General features: G+C 42.3%; 1 protein-coding gene across 5 annotated transcripts in view; it reads right to left on the bottom strand.

The window, feature by feature from the left end:
• Positions 1–12,129, bottom strand: part of IFT88 (intraflagellar transport 88) — a 211,100-nt gene that overhangs the window by 102,458 nt on the left and 96,513 nt on the right. For 4 of the 5 annotated variants that reach the window (XM_054587970.1, XM_054587966.1, XM_054587967.1 and 1 more), the window contains 2 exons: positions 4,726–4,825; positions 1,022–1,108 (listed from right to left, as the gene is read on the bottom strand). In XM_054587970.1, the coding sequence (XP_054443945.1) occupies positions 1,022–1,108; positions 4,726–4,825 (187 nt within the window). The remainder of the gene's footprint in view (positions 1–1,021; positions 1,109–4,725; positions 4,826–12,129) is intronic. The other variant, XM_054587968.1, reaches the window with a different exon arrangement.

Raw genomic sequence — 12,129 nt, 5'->3', positions numbered from 1 at the left:
AAAAATGCCATAAATTTCTGAATATTGACTTTGTACCTACTATCTTGCCAAATTCACTTATCAGGTCAAGTAGTTTTTTGGTAGAGCCTATGGGGTTTTCTATGTACACTATCATGTTGTCTGCAAACAATGATAGTTTTACTTCCTCCTTTCTAACTTGGATGCCTTTCATTTATTTTTCTTGTCTGATGGCTGTGGCTAGAACTTTTAGTACTATGTTGAATAAGAGTGGTGAAAGAGGACGCTCTTGTTGTTCCTGATCTTACGGGGAAAGCTTCTCCCCCACATTGAGTATGATGTTGGCTGCAGGTTTCTCCTATATGGCTTTTATTATGTTGAGGTATGCTCTCTTTACTCTCACTTGCTGAGTGTTTTTATCATAAATGGGTGGTGGATCTTTTAGCTATAGTCTGACCTTTAAGATCTAACTTATCTCTGAAATCTTCCCCAAAAGCACTAAATTGAAATGCTATTTGCATTCTCTGAATTTCTATAGCATTTAGTATCATACGTTAATTTGATATTCTCTACTTTCAACCAACCTCTACTCCTTCCTACTCTACCAACCTGCCACCTATTGCTATAAATTAAAAATGTTCCCTTTTGCGAGCTTTTAGCTTTTTGGTATTCCCATGATTGGCATCTACAGATGCTCAACATCTGCTTGACCTTACTTAAGTTGTATAACCTAAGTAAGATGTCACTTTTGTTATTATTAGTATGCAAGTAAAATGTACCTCCAGCTCATCTCCCAGGTCTATACTCTATAATTTCATGATGTATTGCTTCTCATCACCACTTTTCACCCTCCCTTTTCCTCCTGAGATGGTCTTTTCACTCATGCCCATAAACTCAACTCCTTGCCCAGAGCTGTCATGACCCGACCCTCCATATCCCTTGTTTCACTGACATTTTGCATGTCCTCTCTGGAGCCTCTCCTTAGGTCAGCTCCACAGGCAGAAATTTAGCAACATGAAAAGACCACGTTATCTACTCTTAGTAATAAAAACATAAAACTTACCAAATAATACAGAAATGAGAGGTTCGTTGCAGCTGCACTTTTCACTCGACTGTCTTTTTTTTCAAACATTTTTAAGGTCTCTACAGCCTGGAAATGAAATACCTGAAAGTTACTACCTTTGTAATATGACAGTGTTTAGGCTTACAGTTGGGAAAAGATTAGGGTCTGAAGTATACAACCAGGGATGAACAGAAGATGGTGCATTAATATATTTGAGAAAACAGATGACAAGATGAGAATTTCATTTGAGAATTAAAATTTACTGAAAATAACACTAAAAATACAATGACTAAAATTAAGAAAACAATAGGTGGGTTTAATGGCAGATTATATATAGCTATAGAGAGGAGTAAACATCAAGCTTGTGAGTCTTGTGACACAGTTTGGTCTGTCCTTCATAATGAAGTGGATAGTAAGGTTTAACCTAAAAAACGTGATCCAATTTGCTCTTTGCAAAATAATTACAGAATTTCTGCTTCTGACTATTAGGAACTGGCCCATAGAAGACCATTCTCCCACAGAGAACAATTAGAAAAGTTATATAAAATACTAAAAAAATATATTTTAAAGATTTTATTTATTATTCTTAGAGAGAGGGGAAGGGAGGGAGAGAGAAAGAAATATTGATGCATAAGAGAAACATTGATCAGCTGCTTTTTGCATGCCCCCAACTGGGGTCCTAGCCTGAAACAAAGCCATGTGTCCTGACCAGAAATTGAACAGAAAACCTCTCTGTTTGTGAAACAATGCCCAACCAACTGAGCAACACCAGTCGGGGCCTAAAAATATTTTTTGAAGACACTGAATAGCCACTGACGCAATCAGGATTCAAAGGTCAAACAAGATCCCAGAAAATGTTCCAACTAAATATAAGAAGCACAGCAAACTAAAAGGCTAAAAAATATTCTTAGAAAAGAACATAAGAGACAGAGAGAAACACAGTGAAATCTCAGATAAATATAACTGGAATTCCTGAAAGGGAAGTAAGACTAGTGGCTGAGAATTTTCCAAAACTGATGACAGAAAATAACTCTTTGAGTATTACAAAAACTCATCTGAAGTAGATCCAAATATAACTATTGGGTTGGCCAAAGAGTCTGTATGTTTTTTTTTCCATAAAATAAAAGACACATTTTTCATTTTCACCAATAACTTTATTGATATGGATATTTTAAGCATATCAGCTGTCTCCCATGTGGTATAACATTAATTGTTTGAAATGGATATTTTGAGTATGTTGGCTATCTCCCATGTGGTATAATGTTGATTGTTTTCAATTAATGTTTTGATTTGATCGCTATCAACTTCAAAGGTCTACCCTATTGTGGAGCATCATCCCTTGAGAAACCTCCAGCATGAAACTTTGAGAACCACTTTTTACACATTTGATCAGTCATAGCACCTCCTCCATATACTACACAAATCTTTTTTTGCATTTCAGTTGCATTTTTACCTTTCTTGAAATAATAAAGCATAACATGCCAAAAATATGTATATTCTTCCATCTTCAATATTAAAATGGCTACACAAAAATTCACCAACTTTGATAAATTTTTTAAAAACTGCACACTGATGTGTCAGCTGTCACAATACAATCTAACAACATTATTTCAAATGAAGTTAAAGACGACTAGGCGCTACTAGAGCCATCTTATGGAAAACAAACAAACAAACAAACAAACAAACTTTTTGGCCAACCCAATACATTTTCAAGCCATTAAAAATCAAAGTACACTTTGAACCACCTAGAGGTCTGAGATAATCATAACCAAACAGGACAGTTGGAATGGTCAGACACCTTGCATGAAAGATGAATGAATCATCAGCCTCAAAATTACTGAAAAATATCAGGGGGGTCCTAGTTGGCATGGCTCAGTGGATTGAATACTGGCCTGTGAACCAAAAGATCGCTGGTTTGATTCCTAATGTAGGGCACATGCCTGGGTTGCAGGCCTGTTTCCCAGTAGGGGGTGTGTGACATGCAACCACACATTGATGTTTCTCTCCCTCTCTTCCCATCTCTAAAAATAAATAAATAAAATTAAAAAAAATATACTAAAATCAGGGGGAAAAAATGTAGAGAAAGATGATGCATCCTCCTTCCCTCCCTCCCTCCCTCCTTCCCCTTTTCCCTCCCTCCCTCTCTTCCTCCCTTCCTTGCTTCCAAATGCATTTACTGACTAGAAAAATGCTTGGTCCCTTTGTGCCTCCTGCTCCCAGAGAGCATTGTGTCCATATAAAAGTCCTATTTGTGCTTTCACAATGGCCATCAGCTATTGGTACTTAAAATATCTGACAAAGTCTGACCTGCATGCTGCTTAAGCATCAGACCTTAAAGTACCATACTAGATTCCATAAACCTTGGTTATAATATGAATAAATAATTATTTACAGGGTGTTTGATTACTTTAAAACTGTTGGGAGTTTCTAGGGCAGCAGTTTTTAATTCCACAAAATAAATCCTGGAAGAAAAAAATCCAAACATGCCCTCGCTTTTGAGATTCTCTTTCTTATTTACTCTATAAAACTGCCAAGAAGCTCCTAAAACTTACACCAGAAGTGACTGCTGCTTGTATTACCCAGGGAGGTCACTCATTGACCTGTTACTCAGACTCCATATTATTCAGGTAAAAGTCAGTATTTATGTAAGTTTATAAGCTGCATTTCAATTTGAATAAGAATTGAGATGTTTTCATCTTTACTTTTGGATTGTGTTGCAAACATATGTGCTAATTCAAAGGTATGTGAAAAGGAATTAATATACAGCCATTAAACTCTGAAGTCCTGTGAGAGGGAAAGAAAGCTGCTCCCTGGTATGTGACAACCATATTGAAAAGAAAGCAGAAATTACATTCTTAAAACATAGGTAAACTATTTGTTATTAAAATCATGAACTATGGCAATACCTTGTTAAATCTTTCTAAAAAGACCATTTTAAAAAAGTACTGGGAAAATTAGCAAACATGGTTTTTCTCTATTTTGTGACCCGTAACAGTACTCTTATAAAAACAAAACCTCCTGTACATGCCCTGACCTGGCATCAAACTCACAACCTAGGTATGTGTCCTGACTGGGAATGAAACCCACAGTCTTTTGGTGTGCGGGATGATACTCAAACCAACCAAGATACCACCAGCCAGGGCTATTCTGGTTTTGTCACAATTATGTCTCTCACCTGTTCCACCTCCACCTAAGGTCGTAAGAAAGCAGTGGTACCAGTGAGAGGTCCTAGAGGGCTCTCTAACTATGTTGTCAATGGGACTCTTTTAGGCCCGATGCAATGTCAATGAGTAAACCAATTACATAAAACAGTGAGGAGGAAAGCTGCCAAGGTGCAAATAGTGGGTGGAAGCCTCGGGCTGCTCTTCTGGCTCCTGGCCTTCCTTCTCCCACACATAATACTTGATTCTGAAAAACCTTAGAGCTTTAGCTTGAAAACTTCTATTAAAAAGTTGATCTCTGGACTAGAACTAGATTTAGTAATTTAGCAACCAATGATGTTTTACATGAAAAGCATTTACATTTTAAGAAACAGGAAAACAGGTCAAAATTCAAAGTAATGCCATACTAATGCAAATTATGTTTAAACAGAAATCACACAACTTCAGAATATTCAGAGGTAATGTTACTCTAGAAAGGACTTTCCGAATATTATTGCTTTCATTAATTAACATATGAAATTTCATCTAATTTTTAAAACTTACTTGGTTAAAGTCCTTCTGTCTCAAGTACGTAATAGCTTTGTTTATTTCCAGATCATTTGCTAGCTCTATGTATTGAGAAGCTTTCACAACTTCCACACACCTGTAATGTAAAGTGGGAAAAAAAATTATTTTGCTTTAGTATATTTATATTGTTGGTAGTTTTCTTAAATGTGACTATTGAAAACAACTTTTAAGTGTCCCTAGTGTTATATAAGGCTAAGTACTTGATTTCTTCCAATAAAGGCATTAAGCTACTGAATTCTTCAGTTCTAAATTAATATCCTCATCCAATTTTTTTTGGATTTTTTCCATTTTCATTTTTATATAAAAGTGTTAAGACCACAATGAAAAAAGTTTTTTATCCATATATGTAATAAACCAGTTTGTGAGCTACATATTTTTCTTTCCCATCTTCAGAAATGTTCTCACATTGACAATGGGTGGATAGCATCATGCCCAAAGACATTGGCCATACAGTAAAACAAACAAACCCAGATGTACTATGACACAATTGAGGTAAAAGGGGAAACAGAAAAATTTAACATTTGTCCAAGAAAGATTTTTTTCTTTTCTTGATTTTGTCAGAAAAATACCAAACACAGTGATTTAAATTAAAAAAAAAATCACAAAAACCTGTTTTTTAGCATAAGTGAATGACAGCTCCTCGGCTCAGACGTCATCACTATTGGTTTTCCTAATAATCCACAAATCCACAGGGAAGTGTAAGTCAACATCAGGGGCCAGTGGTGGCATAAAATTAAAAAATATAAACCAAGTACCCCACCTGGTATACCCCCTTTTTCCTAACCCCTCTACCCTCCCTCATTCTCCCTCCCCCGCAACAACCCCTCATGACCCCAACACTCAAATCTCCATCAGATCTAGGTCAGCTTCTTCAAAGCCATAGAAGGACTCGGTCTCACTTTCACCCTCAAAGAACTGGTGAAGGCTTTCAGGCTCAGTTGTCTCTTCGTGAGATGACCTGGGTCGAGGAGTAGAAGCTGAGTGCTCCTCAGACTGTTCCCCACTCAGCTTCAGTTGCTCCTCTAGGGAGGCAATTAGCTCCTCCTGCATGTCAGCATTTCTTGTAGGTGAGTTTATGTTGCCATCAGGGCCAGGCAGAACACTAGCCACAAGGAAGGACCGCTGAACCAACTCTGGATTGTCCCCAATGACAGCCAACACCTCAGCCAGACCACCACTAGCTGCAGCAGGACATCAGAATCACACACACTATCTGCCATTTTCCGAGCCTGTTCCTTCCACTTTTTGTGCAGGAAGTTCTTGACCATTCGTTTGATGCATACATCTAATGGCTGAATTTTGGAGCTACAGCCTGCTGGGACCACTGCAGGCAAAGTGCTAGAGGCACTAAGCATAGCCAGCACCTCTTCTGACAAGTGGGTGCAATGACAGTCCATCACAAGCAAGCCTTTGCTGCGCTGGCAAGCAGTGTGCTTCTGCCACACATGGGTGGACCACAGCTCCATGATCCCATCATCACTGTAGCCACTTTCCTTTGCCTCAAGCAATATAGAGTCTGGCATGTTAGCTGATCCATTTGTCCTCGGTAGAAAACCAGAGTGGGGAGGACAGTGCCATCTGCCAGAATGGCCAGCACCACATCACACCAAGGTTCCCCTGTGCCCACTGTCTGCAGGGCATTCTCCTTTCGGTCATCACTGCTTAACACTTCTGTGTCCAGAAACAAGGAGATCTCATCAATGGCCACAATCATAGACAACGTTAAGTCCTGGTTATGAATCTGCCGTTGTACAAATTCAATGAAGAGTCCTGCATTCTCTGCCACATCCTTAGGTAGGGTATGGGCCACAGAACACCGGGCATGGGGAGTCAGGTGGTGCCGCAGCATGAAACGCACAGCCCACTCATAAGAGATCTTAAACCCTCCCTCCAAAGAACGTCCTATTTTGGTGGCCTTCTGGAACAAGGTCTCCTCATTTACAGGTAGCTGTTGCTCTTGTTGGGTAAGCACCCACTCATCCAGTTTCTCTTCTGCCTCGAAGCTCAGATATTTGCCCTCCAGATTCTCCCCCTGGGAGGCCTGGAAGCGCTGAAGCCAACCGCGAATGCATCGCTGAGGGTTTCAGAAATGTTCAGCTGCTTGTTCTGTATCACAGCAAAGGGCAAACAGTACCACTCGAAGCTTCTTCACAGACAGCTGCTCCTTCTTGCCAACTGCACTGCTACTCCCTCCTCCTGAGGCTGGCTCAGGTTCCTGGGTGACTGGGCTCCCTTCATCCTGGTCATCAACATTCAGACATTCAGCCCCCTCTGAGGCCAAAGGTGGGAGGGCTAATGGTTGGGGGTGAGTGGGAGTTGGTGGTGGGGTTGCAGTTGAAGCTGGTGATGGGAGGGCCTGGGCCATGGGCATTGGTAGCTCTTCAGGCTCAGCTGGGGTGGCCCCCGAAGATTTCACAGTGGCAGCTTTATGAGAGGGGAAGGAAGGAGGAGGGTACATATTCTTCAAGTTCTGGTCATGCACTCGGTCATGAGGCTGGCCATGCCTTGAATGAGATATCCAAGTGAGTGCTCGTGGAAGAATGCTCCTGTATCTGTGAGAGGGGTTGAATACCAAATGCTTGGCCATGGCATCTCCCACAGAGGTAATAAAGGTACAGGAAGTGTAGGCCAGCTTGATGCCACTCACAGAATTTTTAAAAAACGCCGAATACTTGGGGCTCTTCCGTGGAACATGGTTGTTGATCATGTGGTTGGCATAGGCTTGAGAACAACAGGTGCTATAGCGGCACAGAGAGCAGTGAACGTAAGTAGGAAAATGATTAGGGAAGTCTGGGATCTCAAAGCTGCACTCCCGACATGTCTGCCGGCCCATGACACTCATTTTCCTAACAGCTCTCTTCTGGATGTTACACTGAACAGGGGGATAAAGGAAGACTGGCAGAGGGTCTGTTGATGAGGTCAGTGGTCCTGCCTCCTGCAAGGTGCTGGGAGGTGCTTCATTGGAGGCGATCGGAACAGTTCATGACTGCCCTCGGGAAGCCCGGATTGTCACCTTGGTGCCTGGTTTCAAACCTTCCAGCTGCTTGGGTTTATGAAAGGTTTTATGGTGCTGAAGCTTGTGTTCAATTTTGTCCTTGGCAAAGAGAAATTGAAGCCGGCATTTGTTGCAATGATAAACGTTCCTCTTCTGGTGCCTCATGTAATGCTGTTGGAATGCGTTGCCATTTTTGAAGACCTTCAGGCAGTACGGGCACAGCAGATGCCGAGTATCATGGATCATCCAAAAATGGACATCTACCTCAGGGTAGAGTGAGGAGCGATATTGACATACCTGGCAAACGTAAGGCATCTCTCCAGGCTTATGAGTATCCTTCATGTGCTGGAGAAACAGTGGTTCACTCTCAAATGCCCACTCATAGATCTTGCACTTGGTAGTTGATTCATAGGGACTATGAACATTTTCCAAGTGGCACTGCAGCTGGAAGGGAGTAGAAAACTGGCGATAACAGTGTTGGCAGATAGTATGACCATCCACTTCACCATTTTGCTGATCAAGTTCTACATGGTGTTTCATATGGTTCATGAATCGAATGTTGTTTTTTAGCCTTTTGGTACAATGTGGGCATCAGAATGATGTGGCAACTTTAGGAAAGTTTGTGAGTTGGGCTACTTTGCCACCATCCCGTCCGTAGTAGAAGTCATCTACTAGCATAATGAGCTTGGTCTGGACAGCATCACCCACATTCTCATTTGGCTCTGATACTTTGGTAGGTGGTGATAAAGCAGGAATTGGTGTTGAAGATGGTGTGGAAGCAACAGGAACTCTTTTCTCAGGTGATGAGGGCTTTGCTGCTGATGGGACACTGGGTTCTGAATCCAGAGACTTTCCTTTCTTCTGGTATTCAACCATTTCTGGGCAACAGTAACACATGTGACCTCCAAAAGCTTCAGCTACACGGAATTGAGCATTACACCGTGGACATATTTTCCAACCACCATCTTGGAGATCAAACACAGGAATGGAAGAGGTCACTTTCATTGAAGACTCAGGTCCACTGGTTCTCTGAGAGCCATGGGAAGAGCTGTTGTTGGATACCACCACTGGCCCGGGACTCTGGCCCAGGGAAGGGATGGTGTTAAGGGTATTCACCAGTTTGGCCACTTCATTGCTATTTTCACCTGTAACCCCAGGTCGCTTCACAGTGACAAAGCTGGTAATGCTCACTGCAGGTAGAGAGGGGAAGGAGGGAGCTAGCTTGGGATTCGAGGTCTGGTTGGCTTGGCCTGGAGGCTGAACCACTAGTTGCCCCAAGGAGGTCGGCTGTGTGGCAGTGGGAGTGGTGGAAGTGCTGGGAGTAGACTTGGTCTGCTGGGACTGGGACTGTAGGATGGTGCTTCGAATGGTGAGAGTGGCTGGGATGACAGTGGTGAAGGTGTTGGTGGTGGGCCGCACAGGCATTGCAGAGCTCGGCCTCATCAGCGTCATCTCAGAAAACACCTGTGGGACTCCAACTGTCAGCTTAACAAACTGGGTACCTGGGGCCGGGACTAGCCTAATTGGTCTCACTGTTTGGCCTTGCTGTACGTTCAGCACAATCCCAACCTGATTCATTGCATTTTGTACAGGCTGGACATTTCTTACCGGAAATCCCTTTGTAGTGATGAATATTGGTTGTGAGGCCACAGGGGAACTAGTCACATGATTGGCATTCTGCATGACCTGGACAGGCCTCAATACTGGTTGACTAACCATTGTGCCCAGACCTGGGGCTGGATTCTGGGTTAGGATGAGCGGCTGTCCACCTTGTTGGACCAAAGAATTGCCAGCATTGTTGTTGGCAATTAGTGTGACAAGAGTCTTCTTTGTACTGTCGCTGTTCTGTACCCTGCTGCTCCTAATGGTGATGGATGTAGAGAGGTGCCCAGCAACAGAAGCATGGGCAGCGATGGGCACTGGAGCCGAGACTGGCTGCTGGCTCACAGAAACTGTAGCAGTTTTATCCACTGAATTACAATCTTCAACTACAGAATCTTCAATGACATCACTGATTTTTTGCCATGGTTCCAGGTCTTCCTCCTCACATTTCATAAATAGGTCGGTGTCCGCCATGCTCCTGTGGTCGTCACCGCCGTTAGTCTGTCCTCATCCAGTTTTTATTAGCCTGCTTTCACTTTTAATTACTGATGGTATTTTATTCTTACTTTTATTCTTTTGACACATATTTTATTGATTATGCTATTACAGTTGAACCATTATTTTTCTCCCCTTTATTCCCTTTCACCTTGCAACCCCCTTCTATCAGCATCACCCCCCGCCCCGCTTAGTTCATGGCAATGGCTAATACTTGTAAGTTCTTTGGCTGCTCCATTTCCTATACTATTCTTATCCTCCTCCTGTCTATTTTGTACCTACCATCTATGCCGCTTATTCCCTGTATCTTTTCCCCCATTCTCCGCCCTCCCCCTTCCCCGCTGATAACCCTCCATGTGATCTCCATTTCTGTGATTTTGTTCCTGTTCTAGCTGTTTGCTTAGTTTGTTTTTGTTTTTCTTAGGTTCAGTTGTTGACAGTTGTGAGTTTGTTGCCATTTTACTCTTCCTAGTTTTTGATCTTCTTTCTCTTAAATAAGTCCCTTTAACATTTCATATAGTAAGGGCTTGGTGACGATGAACCCCTTTAACGTTACCTTATCTGGGAAGCACTTATCTGCCCTTCCATTCTAAATGATAGCTTTTCTGGATAGAGTCATCTTGGATGTACGTCCTTGTCTTTCACGACTTTGAGTACTTGCCAGCCCCTTCTTGCCTGTAAGGTTACTTTGAGAAATCAGCTGATAGTCTTATGGGAACTCCTTTGTAGGCAACTGTCTCCTTTTCTGTTGCTGCTTTGAAGATGCTCTCCTTATCTTTAATCTTGGGTAATGTAATTATGATGCGCCTTGGTGTGTGCTTCCTTGGCTCCAACTTCTTTGGGGCTCTCTGTGCTTCCTGGACTTCCTGGAAGCCTATTTCCTTTGCCAGGTTGGGGAAGTTCTCCTTCATTGTTTTTTCAAAAAAGTTTTCAGTTTCTTGCTCTTCCTCTTCTCCTCCTGGAACCCCTATGATTCAGATGTTGAGACGTTTAAAGTTGTCCCAGAGGTTTCTCAGCCTCACCTCATATTTTTGAATTTCTCTTTCATCATTCTGTTCTGGTTGACTGTTTATTTCTTCCTTCTGCTCCAAATCATTGATCTGAGTCCCGGTTTCCTTCCCTTCACTGTTGGTTTCCTATGTATTTTTCTTTATTTCACTTTGCATAGCCTTTACTTTTTCCTCTATTTTGCGACCATACTCAATCATTTCTGTGAGCATCTTGGCTACCCGTGTTTTGAACTCTGCATCTGATAGGTTGGCCATCTCTTTGTTGCTTCGTTCTTTTTCTGGAGTTTTGATCTGTTCTTTCATTTGGGCCATATTTCTCTGTCTCGCTGCTCCTGTTACATTGTAAGGGGCAGAGCATTAGGTATTCCCTGAGGCAGGGTAACCCACGTGGCTGAATTGTGGTGCTGTATGTGGTGGAGGGATCAAAGAGGGAACAATGCCGCTTGCTCAGCTCCTGGCCGGTTTTCAGTCACTTCCCCTGTTACCCAGTCACTTCTCCTGCTACCCACAAGCAAACTGGGCCCTTTTGGTGCCAATTCTTGGGTGGGTGGGTTTGGGTACCTTCTAGGGCCCTGTGGGTCTCTCCAACAAACTTTCCTATGAAGCCAGGAGTTTCTCCCCCCACCACAACCCCCACAAGTCTTTACAGCCAGAGGTTTTGAGGCTTTATTTCCCCCTGCTGGAATCCTGGGTTGCATGTTCTGTCTCAATCCCCAGTTGTTACTCACAGTTTAGCCACATGCATATGTGGGACAGTCCGGTCTCCCAGCCATCTTCTCGCCTGCCCAGCCCTCCCAACACAGCTTGCCGTATGTCCTCTCTGTCCCGGCTGTCCATCTCGCTCCTCCTGCCAATCTGGATGAATGTTTCTTCTTTAACTCCTTGGTTGTCGGACTTCCATACAGTTGGATTTTCTGGCAGTTCTAGTTTTTTGTTCTTAAATTTGTTGTTGCCTTCTTTTGGTTGTTTTTGGTTTTTAAATTTGTTGGCCTTCTTTTGGTTGTGCGAGGATGCAAAACGTATCTATCTATGCCTCCATCTTGGCTGAAAGTCCTACTTATGGTATTTTAAATAAAGTTGGATTGATATCTACATTCTGATTTTGGGGTTTATAAAACCTTTTCAATTTCTAACAGGTAAGATTGTACTTTTTTTTATCTTAAATGCTCTGATGGTAAGAAAAAGTCAATAGAAGTTGTAGAATATATTTAATTTTTTGCATCCAACCTTGAACAGAGTATAAACGATCTGTCTTCCAAAGCATATAGAACATCTGTT

The sequence above is a fragment of the Pteronotus mesoamericanus genome, unplaced genomic scaffold (genome assembly GCF_021234165.1).
Source record: "Pteronotus mesoamericanus isolate MK-2021 breed Mesoamerican mustached bat unplaced genomic scaffold, CSHL_Meso_final scaffold_125, whole genome shotgun sequence".
In the NCBI taxonomy this organism is placed as follows: domain Eukaryota; kingdom Metazoa; phylum Chordata; class Mammalia; order Chiroptera; family Mormoopidae; genus Pteronotus; species Pteronotus mesoamericanus.
Note: the sequence above shows the minus strand (reverse complement) of the source record. Positions and strands in the feature narration are given on the sequence as shown.